The sequence below is a fragment of the Astyanax mexicanus genome, chromosome 3 (genome assembly GCF_023375975.1).
Source record: "Astyanax mexicanus isolate ESR-SI-001 chromosome 3, AstMex3_surface, whole genome shotgun sequence".
In the NCBI taxonomy this organism is placed as follows: domain Eukaryota; kingdom Metazoa; phylum Chordata; class Actinopteri; order Characiformes; family Acestrorhamphidae; genus Astyanax; species Astyanax mexicanus.
In genome coordinates, this window is record NC_064410.1 from 52,518,391 (window position 1) to 52,532,355 (window position 13,965).

General features: G+C 35.6%; 1 protein-coding gene across 3 annotated transcripts in view; it reads left to right on the forward strand.

Moving 5' to 3' along the window:
* Nucleotides 1–13,237, forward strand: part of med30 (mediator complex subunit 30) — a 35,867-nt gene extending 22,630 nt beyond the window's left edge. For 2 of the 3 annotated variants that reach the window (XM_007245754.3, XM_007245753.4), the window contains exon 5: nucleotides 12,514–13,237. In XM_007245754.3, coding sequence (XP_007245816.1) covers nucleotides 12,514–12,609 — 96 coding nt within the window. In that variant the 3' untranslated portion in view covers nucleotides 12,610–13,237. Of the gene's footprint in view, nucleotides 1–8,587; nucleotides 9,527–12,513 lie in introns of those variants that run through there. The other variant, XM_049475477.1, reaches the window with a different exon arrangement.
* The last annotated feature ends 728 nt before the right edge of the window (nucleotides 13,238–13,965 follow it).

Below are 13,965 nucleotides of genomic sequence, written 5' to 3' on the forward strand. Positions count from 1 at the left end.
GGAAGGTGTGATCATCCCACATACTGACCTCACTAATGCTACCTGTCGCTAAATGCAGTCAAATCCTGACATCAGTTCTTCAAAAACTAGTATAAATAGTATAAACCCTTCCCTGGACAGTAGAGACAGATTCTCCAGTTTCTAAAGCAGGAAAACTATTCTTTAATCGCTTTAATTTCAGAAGAAATGATAAATGAGCACATACCACACTACTTTTGTCCACAAAATGTACATTCTTTTTCGTTGGCACAGTGCTACTATTTGCTCTTCTGGTGGATTTTTAAGTGTGTTTGGTCTTCTTGAAAGAAACACTAAAAGAAACTAGCAGTTTCACATAAAGGGTCTGACAGTGTTATTGTTCATCTCTTTGTTCAAGCCTTCAGCTATAGGGTCCTTTGTGAAGGTCCTATTGACTGTCAGATAAAGAACAGTACTGGCCATTGCAATTGATATTTTTGCCCTTTTGTGTTCCTTCTATAGAAATTGCGCTGGCAGCCAGGAACTATAGAATATGGACCATTCTGACCAGTCTGTTTCCTTACCACAGCCCTGTGTAACATAATCAAACCTCTCTGTAGTCATACCTAGCCCTAAGCAGCTAGCATTTAAAAACTAAAACACAAATACCGCAAATAAAAAAATAAAACGGTTCAGTTTTACTAAGAAAAATGAGAGCTAAATATCATCTGGGTGTCTGAGAAACATCTAAGTATGAGGATGTAGTTGAGCAAGCAACAGCACAGCTAACACACTCTCTACCAGTTACAATGATCTGTTATCCCTTAATAAGTAAGCTTAAGTAAAGTTTAAGTATATTTCCCAAGTATATGTTATGTAGTTAATATATTAGGATCAATGTACTTGTAGTACACCTTTAACTGTACTATCTTGGGACTAAATTGACCCAATTTTAGTATATAAAAGTATACTTTTAAGTATGCTCTGGGTGTACAAGTAGTAGACTTGAAGTACACAACTAGTTTACTAATAGGGGCAAAAATAAAAGATGTAAACTAGTAATGTACTCTTAAGTTTACATTGTTAGTTGTACATTTGAAGTAAACTTTTAAAAGTACTTCAGTTATACCTTTAGTAAACTTTGAGTACACAAGTAGTTTACATCTTACATCTAAGTTAAATCTTGTAATTCAAGTATACTTTGAACTATACTAAAAGTGTACTGTTAGTTTACTACTTTTAAACTTCTATTACACTTTTAAGTATACTCTCAGTAAACTACTAATAAAGTGGTTTTATGCTTAAAGCATACTTAAGTCTTTTAAATGAAGACTTATAATACTTATATTTTACCTCATTTTTGCATTGTGATTTATAACTACTAGGTATAGATGTAGGTGTTTTAACTGTTCTTTAATTGGACTTACTATTAGAGCACATAAAATAAGCTAGAAATACTCAGGATATTTGTATGGTAATGGATTATAATATGACTGAAGCCTATTCCAAAACTCTCACACCTTAAAAGAACATTTTCAATACAATCGGCCAAATGTTTATCTGTTCTTTGTTGGGTAATTACATTTTAAATGATCAGGTTCAGTTTCACTCATGTACTGTTTACTCTAAAGTATTCCACCTCAAACTACAAGCCAAGCTATAATTTACCTTGTTTTTTAAATTAAGTATATTTTAAACAAAAGCATATGTACAAGCATATGCCAAATATATACTAAGACTTTTCTGTATATTTGTCAGTATACGCTGAGAATTTTAAGTATACTTAAAATTATGTTTAGTATGTCACTGATGAGTACAAAAAGTAAACTGAAAGCATACTTGCTTAATTTTAGTTTAAAATTAAGCAAGAACACTTGAATAAACCTCTTTTTTGTAAGGATTGATATGTAGTAGATGATCTCTGCTTAATTCCTGTGCCTGGAGATTTTAAATCAGTGCTTAGCAGCAGCCAAAATGTAGCTTTCTTTCCTTTGAGAGGTGACACCTACGTGGAATGACACAGCCTAACTAAAAAGGGAGGGCCAGAAGGTAACATAGACATGAGAACAGTCTGAAACGCTGGAATCCTTCTGCTTCACCATCTACACACCTGAGTGACTGCCCCAGCATCTCAGTTTACCCCAATGTCTATGAACCCTAGGATCTGCAGGCTGTATCTAACAGGAAACCTTTAACATTTAATCTAAAAAGGACATTTGAAAGAGAGTTCTTTTTATATATACAGCTCTGGAACAAAATGAGAGACCACATAAAAAATTATGAGTTTCTTTGATTTTACAAAATTAAAAAAACTTTGGAATATAATCAAGAGGAAGTTGGATGATCACAAGCCATCAAACCAAACTGAACTGCTTACATTTTTTCACCAGGAATGGCTTAAAGTTATCCAAAAGCAGTGTGTTAGACTGGTGGAGGAGAACATGCCGAGGTGTTATTTTCTTTGCATTATTTGGGGTCTGAAAGCTCTGTTTTTTTTTTTGTTATTTTAGCCATTTATCATTTTCTGCAAATAAATGTTCTGACAGTATTTTTATTCGGAATTTGGGAGTAATGTTGTCTGTAGTTTATAAAATAAAACAAAAACATAAATTTTACTCACCTATATATACATTTTACTTACTATAAATAGCAAAATCAGAGAAAGTGATTCAGATACTGAAGTGGTCTCTTATTTTTCTTTCAGAGCTGTATATATGCCTTCGAGGTAACAGTTCTTTAATGCTTTCAATTTATAGCAGATCAGCGTAAATATGAAACTTTTATTATTGTATCTTCCCCCATCCCTCCATTTCCTGCACTAGATCAGAAGGTAGTGTGGGGTCCTGGAAGAGAATGAGGAGGCGCGGTCATGGTATTAGAGAAGCCCTTCCCTCCCTTAGCCTGTCTAATCCCTTCGCCTCACTCCCAGACACTTAGACTTGTAATTCCTCTTCCATCTGCAGGAATAAAAGCAGCGATTTGAGTTGCTGGTGACAAGGCGGATTAGCCAAGTAGAATCCAAGGTGAAACAGCGTGCATTATAAAGGCTCTTCTTTAGATTTATTATAAGGGGAGGCCTTTTATCTAGGAGCCCCTGGCTTGAGTATTATGTGTGTTCAGGATGAGGTTCGCAGGATGTGAATTCTCAAATAACACTGATATTAGGGATGAATGATGCCAGATTAGTTTTTATAATAATAGGCAAGAGTAATAGTTATTTTACCTAGGCTGTAAGGGAAACTGCAGCCTCAGCTTTCTGTTGTTGGCTTGTTTATCTATTGTTGAAGCCCAGTCGTTTTAGTGTTTAATAGACATGTAGTGCATTCTGGGATGCTTTTCTACTTACCAGCAAAGGCGGTCTTTGCATAGAGGCATTGCTAGGCAACTGGCTTGGGCCCCTCCCACTGCAGCCCACTGTAGGGGCCCCATACTTAGCTGCAAATTCCCATAGGCCTACAGCTGGTAATTGGGGCCCTTTGGACAGTAATTCACAGATAGTGACTTCATAAATGGTGATTCTTGTATGTTTAAAATGGAAACAAAGACAACACAATAAATTACAAAGAAATACAGATTCCGTCCACACCCCCTCTCTTTCGCGTTAAAATGGAATATTCCATCCATGCCATGTGGTCATGCCGGTGAACCGCGAACGCGCTGCTTGTGAAAGACGGAATTAATGTGAAATTAAGTGTACAAGTGGGATGTGAGCGAAAAAAGAAAAAAGAAGGAAGAGGCTAAACTAAAAACAGATGCTCTTCCAAAACTGATAAGCTTTTTTAGTGTGTCAACACCCATATCGTCATTTATGACCCACGCCCACTTTTTTGTTTTTCCAGAAACATGCACTGACCTTCTTTGGGTCTCCTTCACCTAAAACTTTAGCAGGGATTGTATGGAAAAATATCAAATCAGGTATATAACTTAAATGAATTAGAGTCAGGGATGAAAATTTAAATACCCTACTGCTATAAATATGCCTAATTGGCATATTATTTTATTATTTATTATTATTCTATTATTATTATTCTATTATTATTTATATCTAGGTTACAGCTGCTACAGCTGCGTTGGGAAACTTGCGCATTGTCAACCAGTGTTGGGCTTACTTTGAAAAATCATTTATATTTACTAGTTACTAACGGAGTTACCTCACTATAAATGTAACTAGTAAAAGTAATTGACTTACTTTAAATTATGTAAATTCTATTATTTTTATTTGAAAAATAACAAACGAAAAGAACCCAAAATGTTGACAAAAATATAATCTAACGAATTTCAAAACATAGAAACGAAAAACGTTAAAATGGTATTAATATAACATAATATAATATAACAGCTGGATCAAACAGTTTAGCGTCAGTCACAAGGAAAGCGCGCGCGGCATTGCATTTAAAAAAATAATAAATAAGATCTTATCAAGTGAAGTAAAATATAATGGTAGTAAAAAATAATAAATTCACATATTTATTGATATTTAAACAAGAGAAATCAGGCAAAATGCGCCGCGCCGCACTGCGCTGCCCGCGCGCTCTCTCTCTCGCTCTCTCTCTCTCTTCTGCAGCGCGGAACTGAATTCAGTAATTTTCAATAATTTGAAAACTCAGTTTAGTTAAATAAATTAAGATGAGTGAGGACCTGTAAAGTTAATCAAATATTGTCAAATATAAAGGATAGGTTGAGGTTTTGGGGAGCTGTTTCAATTATTTGAAACTGAAACTAACTGAAACTGATATTATTCTGCGCACTATTAGATAGCTTTTGATTGTGTTTTAAATGAGTTTTTATTTTATATTAATTATTTTTTATTCATTTTAAATATTTTTAGTATTTTATTGATCAATTTTTTTTTATTGATGGGCCCCCAAGTTAAATTCGCCTTGAGCCCCCAAATTGCTAAGTCAGCCACTGCTTACCAGAGTTGTACAGCATGGTTATATGAGTTACTGTAACCTTTCTGTCAGCTCCAACAAGTCTGATCTCACTCAATAACAAGAAGATTTTATCTGTTTGTTTTTTTCTTTATTACACCATGCTGAGGTAACTCCACAGACTGTTATGCAAAAAATCCCAGGAGATCACATTTATTTCCCATTCTGATGGTTACCTGAAGCTGTTGACTTGTATCTTCATAATTATATGCGCTGCAGTGCTGCTGCATGATTGGCTGATTACATAATCAAATGATTGAGAAGGTGTACAGGTCTAATAAACTGCCCAGTAAGCGTAACTCTATTACAAAGCATTCACATTCTCCTGTGGCTAATTTAATAATTCTTAAATACCCCCCTTCTTTTTGAGCGTCAAGGACACATTCAGTTTTAAAATAAAAGGATTAAGAAAACACAGTACGAAGATTTTTGTGTGACAGGCGAACTCCACTTTAGTACCACTTCAGTATTGATCCACATATCTCAAAGATCTGTTAAGATGTGAATTGTAGGATTTTATATTAAGAGTTATTTATAAATCTGTGATGTGGATGGCATGGTAACTTTGCCTGTCAGCACTTGGGTCTTGGGTTCATGTCCCTCTCTGGGTGGATAGTTTCTTCTGGAGGCTCCTGTTTCTTCTTAAAGTACAGAAACATGGGTATCTGTAGCCAGTTGCACCAGATGAATGTAAGTCTGATAGTAGCCTAATTTAAATGTGAACTACCTCTAGTTTTAAGTTTACAAGCTGCACAAATGAAATCAGTTACACCAAGCAACCTATTTTCAACAGATTTTTTATTATTTTTATTTTATCAACTCATTTAAAGCTGATGTCTGTAAGTTTTGCGATCTAGGGCCCTCTCTGGTGAGAAAGGGTAATTGCACCGAGCATGCAGAAGAATCATTTTTAACTGGGCGGGTGTGATGTGGTCTGTGACGTAAGTACGTAAAGACGCATGACGTGGCCAGAAGAACTCATGCAAAAAGCTACCCAACACCCCAGTTTTTAGAATGAATATATTAGGCTTAGCATGGATCGTTGTTCCAGCACATTGGTACCATTAAACATAATATTTTGTCCCTTCTGCCACTTTAAGTGTAATAAATAATATAAATAAGTAGTGCAGGGAAAATGCTATCCTCGTTGAACCACTCTACCGCTTGATGCCGTTTTCTAGGTTGTTTCTGGTTAAGAGTAAGCTGTACACAATTGGCTTCCACTTCTCGCTGACGTGTCTTGGTTGAGTGTTGATTGTAATAAAGTGCTTGTGGGTATTATAGGCTCTCTGTAAGTGTAACGTCTGTTCATTCATTCCTTTGTGGAGGATTGCTGAGCTCCATTATCTCACCCTGCTCTTGTTTAGCTGTTTTCCAAGCTGTTTGCCAGCGTCCAATAAGGCCGTAAACCTGGACTACCCTTATCGATTGTGTTGGATGACTGTTGGAGTCAAGCCCACGCAGCTCGAAGAGAGAGATCAAAGAGTTTAGCAAGGATAAGAGCCCTAGCTAACTGAACGGACTGAAGCCTGCCATTGAGTGTTTAATGCTACCGTGGCGCTGGAACACCTGGTTTTTATTTCTGTTCCAATAAAGTGTCAAGAGATACACCTCTCCTCATTTGGCTGCGTTTAGCGCTAATGCAGTGTGTTTAACCTGGCTGTGATTTATCGAGAGCCACTGCCCTGTAGAGGCCATCTGACTAGACATAAAGAATATCTAAAATGTTATGAGAAATGATGACTTTTTTATGGTCAAAGGAGGAATTCTGCTGTGAAAATCAGACGTGATGCTTTAAAGTGTCTCATTTAACGGTTTTGACAGCAGTCAGGGCCAAGGTGAAGCTCGACTTGGTTAAAACATACCCACACTGTCCAGTCTAGTGGAAATAATATAGAGAGCTGATTTTATGAGGGCTAATTCATGTTTCCTTTCCTGTATTAATATTGGTCCAGCACACTGTGACTTCATTAAAACTGTTCAATATTGCCTGCCACCTGAATGAGCCTGACACCGCTGCTGTGCCTGAATAGATCATGCATTTCATTTAATAGCAAATGAAAGCAGAAAGGCAGATCTTAGTATTATGAGAAATCATATCCATATTTTTTTGGATTCCTTTGATTAATGTTTTAATATGATTTCATTTCTTAAAGAAATAAAAGTGTCGTTTAGTGTTTATTAGGAGTAAACTATAATAGTATTTAGTATTAATGCAATGAACTGTAAATGTCCCCCATTACTATTAATCATATAACATCAGTAATAACTATGAGAATAATTCACATTAATTGATTGTTTTTATTAAAGGATAATTACTACAATCTTTCTACAGCTTTCTACATAGTTGATGTGGCAGAAGGGGTGGGCGATATGGCCCTAAAATAATATCGCAATATTTCATGGTATTTTCGCGATAACGATACTCTTGGTGAAATGACAACACTTAATAAAAAAAAAAATGAAGCAAAAAAAAAAACAAAATGAAAATATGAAAAATGAAATTTTATTATTGCATACGATATATGGCACACCCCTAACTAAGATATTAAAGTATTCGAGAATGTCGTAAAACTAATACTACACTTTAAATATATCCATGTATCCAGGATTAAAGTAAAATAAATGAGACTGGACAGATATAATCTCTCTCTAGTAGATATATAATGGGAAATAAGAACAGTGTGAATTATTCTTTTGCTAAAAACAGTAAAAAAAAAAAAAAAGAAAAAAAAAGAAAGTAGTATCCTGACATGTTAATTAGGGGTGGAGGATGTGTGGCACGATATTTCAGGGTATAATATTGTTCACGATATTCAAACATGTTGGCGATATTATTGCGTACAATATGATATGGCACACCCCTATGTGGCAGGAACTAATATTGTATCACACCACAATGTGTTTGGGCTCTCCTGCACTAAATGTGGATGTAATTTCTGTAGGCTTTTCTGTTTCTACGGACAATTCTAAACAGACACTGCCTCTCACAATCATTATGCCCACTGTGCTGTTCACTGTGGTGTATTCCTGGTACACACGTCACTCTGTGAATCGAGGAATGATAAATTCATGCACAACTTCAGAAATGGAATGTCCCATTTATCCGGCCTTGATTCACCTGCCATCATTTATGTCACCTTGCCATGAGCACGCTCACCAGGGTCCAGCCTCTGTCACAAGACAACACCTCACAACTTATGGCCGTTTTCAAACTTGGAACCTGCAAAAGCTCCATATTACGTTGTACAATATGTCTGGTAATGCAACAGCTAGCGAGTTGCATATGGGGATGGGCGGAGTTAAATATCATACTGTACATTTAAGAGACGTTGTGCTGTCTGCAGTGTTTTTCTACAGTCATTGATTTATTCTAATACTTATTACTATACTATATTTATATATTTTCATGCATTTTTGTAAACCAAGCTCATTCTAAAATAAATATAGGCCTGAATATGGCTTCCTCTTTCAATTAATAGTGAATAAATTGCATTAATACCCTCGTTGTTTGTAGGCAAGTGAACACTGATGAAGGTTTGTTTTTCTGGTTGTGTAATGATCTGTTGTAAGCTTTCTCCATCTGCTGTTTGTGCTGCCCATGGTGGTTTATATTTGGCAATCCCCCCAGGAGAACCAGTGCATCCTCGTTGCCTAAAAAAGAGCAAATAACCCCCTTCTTTCTTTTTCACTTCCAGAGTGGTGTCTACAACACACTGAGCCGAGTCTCAGGGGCTTAAACTCCGGTGGGCTGTCAATCACAGTCTAAAACTTGGCAGATTTGAATGAATCAGAATTTTAATAAGTCGGCATTTGATCAAAAACTCTCCTTCGCTCACACATTATCGAGGACAGCTGCTTTGATCTCCTATCAAGTTGAGGAGTAAAGAGAAGCAGATGAAGGGGGAAGCAAAATGAGACGTGGTGTTTGGTCCACCAGCAGCTTTCATGACAAAGTAGTCCAGCTGGAATATCAAAGTTTTTGCACCTTCAGATTGTCCTCACTTGAAAGAAGCTAATGACTGGCTCTGTGTTCCTGAGCGCTGAAGTTGTGCTGTCAGAAGTCTCCTCGGATAACACCGCGGCTTTTGACCGAGACCCTCTTCTGAGAGTCGTACAGTGCAGGAGTAAAACCAAAGATTCAGGCTTTAGGTTTTGGAGTTAGGACTGTCACTATAACTATTTTTGGATGATATATTCTACCAGAACTAATTTGTACCTTATAGACTGCACTTAATTATACTGCTCCACTTAAAAATGAATAGTTTCTTAAATTTTACCAAATTGAAAAGCTCTGGAATATAATCAAGAGGAAGATGGATGATCACAAACCATCAAACCAAGCTGAACTGCTTGAAAATTTGCACTAGAAGTGGCATAAAGTTATCCAAAAGCAGTGTGGAAGACTGGTGGAGGAGAACATACCAAGATGCATGAAAACTGTGATTAAAAAACACTTTATGAATATGAACTTGTTTTCTTCAAAACTTGTGCTCACTAGGGGTTTTGTATTCTGTATTCTTTATGTTTAATGTTTTGCCTGATTCTTTGTCCGGTTATAATTAATAATTCTGTAAAGCTGCTTTGTGACATCAGTTGCAGAAAGCGTTATACAAATAAATTTGATTTGATTTTGATATATTTGATTTTTCACATTACTTAAGGTCTGAAACTCTGCATTTTTTTTATTTCAGCCATTTCTCATTTTCCGCAAATAAATGCTCTAAATGACAATATTTTTATTTGGAATTAGGGAGAAATGTTGTCCATAGTTTATAGAATAAAACAACAATGTTCATTTTACTCAAACATTTACCTATAAATAGCAAAATCAGAGAAACTGATTCAGAAACTGAAGTGGTCTCTTAATTTTTTCCAGAGCTGTATATAAAGTGAATATAGGTTATTTAGGTGACCATTATGGGAGTTGGAGCTAGATATATCATTACTCAAGCCATAGTAATAATTGTGTACCAGGAATATGTAATTAAAGGCATTATCCCCCACAGTGGACAGTGCAGTGATCGTGACCAGCAGCATTTGGTTAGAATTGTCAGTGTGAACACACAGGCGAATCACATCAGCATGTTGTGATGGGATGGAACAGAAGCTAGTATCATGTCAGTGTATACATTGTTACGATAAATCAGTAAATTAATTATCGTTACAGGTCTGTTTGCCAACTAAATACACAAGCTCACATTTTCAGGAACACATACAAAACACATTTGTCTAAGGTGTTTCCTGATCATCACAGCACTATACTTGTGACAGCTGTGGATAATTTATTTTTAAAGTGTGTCCAGGATGCTACAGTTCATTGTCAGATTTGCATTCTGAAATTGAGACTTACTGAAGCTCCACTCCTTATTCAAAGGAAGATGAGTATAGAGCCAAAGCGCAGGTCTTACACCGTCATTCTCTGCAACCGATCAGAATGAATAGCACAGAAATGTAATACGCAGCTCCTTCACCTGACTTGGGCAGTTAAGTGGCACTATTTCAGCAATTGAGATTTTTCTCTGTAACATTTTGACACTTGAGCTGTGCTATATAATTTCCATTGAAGAGTGAATAAAAATACTTTAGAGTCAGTGTGAGCAGTCGGCATAATATCCTGTAAGTGCACATACACTGTACTGTTGCGACACCTGCTCAGTGCTTGTGCCTTCTGAGTCAAGCGTATTATAAAAGATTTATTCTGCTTTTGTTGGAGTAACTGTCTCTAATGTCCAGGGAAGGCTTCTACTAGATTTTAGAGCATTGCTGTGAGGATTTGATTGCATTCAGGAGACAACAGCATCAGGAAAATCAAAAACCCACCTTTGCTCAGATATACTGGATGAAGCATTATCACTCCACACACTCCAACACAGTTCCACTGCTCCACACCTCTAATCCATGCCTGGCATTAGGTGAAACCTGTAAAAATCGTCCTTTGTTCTCTACATTTGCAGAATATTTAATATCTTTTTACCACATTGAGACATTCTCTACCTAATGCATGTGTTTCTAATTCAAAAATGCTCATAAACATAAGGCTATAAAAAATTGGTCAAAATGCACATTTTTAAAAATGCTTTTTAAGGATGTTAGTCTCTTCATTGCACTGTTTTACCATGATTTTAAAGTAAAGAAAGCTGTATTTTAGGAAAAATTAAGCATTGACTGTTAGTAATAATTTTTTTTCTGCACTGATAATCTTTATTTTCTTAAATTTTGCTAAGCATTTAATGTATTTTACCACATTGAAACATTTTCTGCTTAATGTATTTTTTTCTCATAAAAAATAAGGTGAGTCAAAAATCGTAAAGCACATTTTTTTTTTATTTATGGTCTGTTCTGAGACATTTACCCATGATTAAAACGTAAAGAAAGCTTTATTTCAGAAACAAATATGCATTGACTGTCAGTAGTGATGATTTTCCTGAATTGATAAAAATATTTCTTTGTTCTAGAAATTTGCAGCATATTCAATATTTAATATTCATAAATATTTTCTAATTTGCTGTATTGTAATAGTAGGGGGCAGAATATCAAGGCAAAGGCATTGTCCCATTTGGCAGCTTTATTTGAACAAGGAGAGGAACAGAATAACAAGGATGAGCAAAAGTTCTCTTTTAAAATAGCATCCCACTGATAGACCCTTATTCACCTTATTCAAGTTTATGAATTATGGCTTATTTTCATCAAAATGCTTATGGATATAAGGCAATAGTCATACGTATTCTCATATTTTTTTTTAAATGCACAATTTTCAAAATGAGGTAATATTTTTCTGCACTAATAAAAATCTTAATTTTCTTGAATTTGCATTTAGTATTTTTTTTCAGTTTCTGCCTGGTGCATGTGTCTCCCATCTAAATTTTGATGGAAGACACATGCACTATGTAGAAAATGAAAAAAGTTATTTAAAAAAAAAAAAAAGGACAAAAATGCTCTTGAATGTAAGGCTATATACTCTTACGTATTTTGGCAAAATTTGTTTAAAAAATGCAATTTTTTTTAAATTATTTTTTTTTATATATCATTCTTTCTTTCTTTGAGACATTTCCCCATGGTTTTAAAGCAAATAAAATTGTATCCATCAAAATTTAGGCAAGTCAAAAGAATGACCAAAAAATGCGAATAAACATAAGGCTTATATAGTCTTACTTATTTTGGCAGATTTGTCAAAAATGCACCATTTTTTAAATGTTTTTTGGATGTACTATACTTCATGGTTCCTCATAGTTTAAAGGTAAAGAAAGCTCAGAATCTCAGTAAAAAATTAAGCATTAACTGTTAGTTGCTGATGTGTTTTTCTTCACCAAAAAAGTAAAAAATGGACAAAAATGTTGGGATGAACATAAGGCTATAATTTTACAATTCTGCAACAAATCTACCAAAATGCTTAAGCACACAGACTGCACAGTGAAGACCACATGCTTTCCTCCATGTGTTCTGTTTATACTTACCATTACAAAGATGCTGTTAAATCAGTTGTATTGTGCATGTGGAGTATCTCCTCCATCTGTCCGTCTGTGTGTGAGTGTTATATTAAGATATGATCTGCACTGGAGTGTGGAAGTCCTTCAGTAACAAATACACCCTTTAAAAAATGACTTGTTATTTTTTATTACAGAAACTCAAACAGAAGAACCAGCAGCTGAAGCAGATAATGGACCAGCTCAGAAACCTCATCTGGGAGATTAACTCCATGCTGGCTGTGAGGAGCTAAACACACACACACACACACACAGCCATTTGCAGAGGACTCTTGTATATGCAAGACGGACTATTGTCTACACAAGCTGCATTAATGAGATGTCTGTTTTCACTGACCATGAAGCAGAAAGACAGAGGAGACGGGAGCAGGGTGCTGAGGTGAAAAATTGAGAAATGGAAGGCGGAAGGAGGAAAGACTGAGAGAAAGGAGGTAAATTTTGCTGCTCATTCATGCAACGTGGTTGAGAAAGCATTGGGTTTAGCTGCCGCAGATTCAATTTTCAGCGTGGAAATTGGAAAGGCAGAGTGCTTCTCTTATTTGCTGTGATGAATTGCTGTCTAAATTGTATTCCAAATATTTGTGATTCTTAATTTTCCTTTTATTCAGAGTAAGTTAAATATTCCTTAACTTATAGTTTTAAACAATGTTTTAAATGTAGCATGCTTACATATGGCATTTTGCAGATATGTGTTATTTTAATGTGTTTATGCATTACAAAGCTTATGTAATGTCAGAATCATTATTTGGCAGCTACATAAACTCACATGTATAAACCCTCTAGTGCTTTTAATGTTCTGAACATTTCATATTTATATCTGTTTCGGTTTGCATAAATAAACTGAAAGTGCAAGAAAAGGAATCTTTGTTTTTGGAAGTGATGTTTTAATTTGGCCATGTATTTGAAATGTGAATAAAATCAGCAGTGAGTGACATGCTGAACAAAGAACTTAGGTCCCATAAGTCTCTAGCCCACATATCTTAGGCTGTAAATATACCTGCTGTTTTGCCAGCCTGTGTGCTGATGAGCTTTGCTCTCTCGTCAAAGCATTGTGTAAATTTATTGGTGAAAGGATAATTTGATAGGCTTAAATGACCATATCAGAAAATGCTCCCATTAGAAGTGTGTGTGTGGGGTGGAAATACACATACTTCCCCACATAGCCTAAATTACTGATTTAGTGTTTATATCACTGAGGTAAGGTAGTTAAGATGATAAAAAATGTTATTTTTGTAGTTTGAAAACTTAATTTATAGATTACAATCAAATAAATTAAGGTAAATTTATCCCAGATTGGCAAAGAGAAATATCAAGAAAAATGCGGAAAACTGGGGGGTTAGTGATGCACAATGGATATCAACGGCTTGCACAACTCACAATTTGGACATCGACTGGGTCATGTAAGTAAACAGTTCATATACTTGCCTGTGTTCCGTGTGTGTTACTGGAGGTTTCCACTAGAGGGCAGACCAGAGAACACTGACAATAAAGAACTTCCTGTGTAACATAATCTGAACATGGCTACACTGAAGGAGATTAGCTGCTGTAGCTGTGTGTTAATTTCTCACCGATGCAGCAAATATATCAGA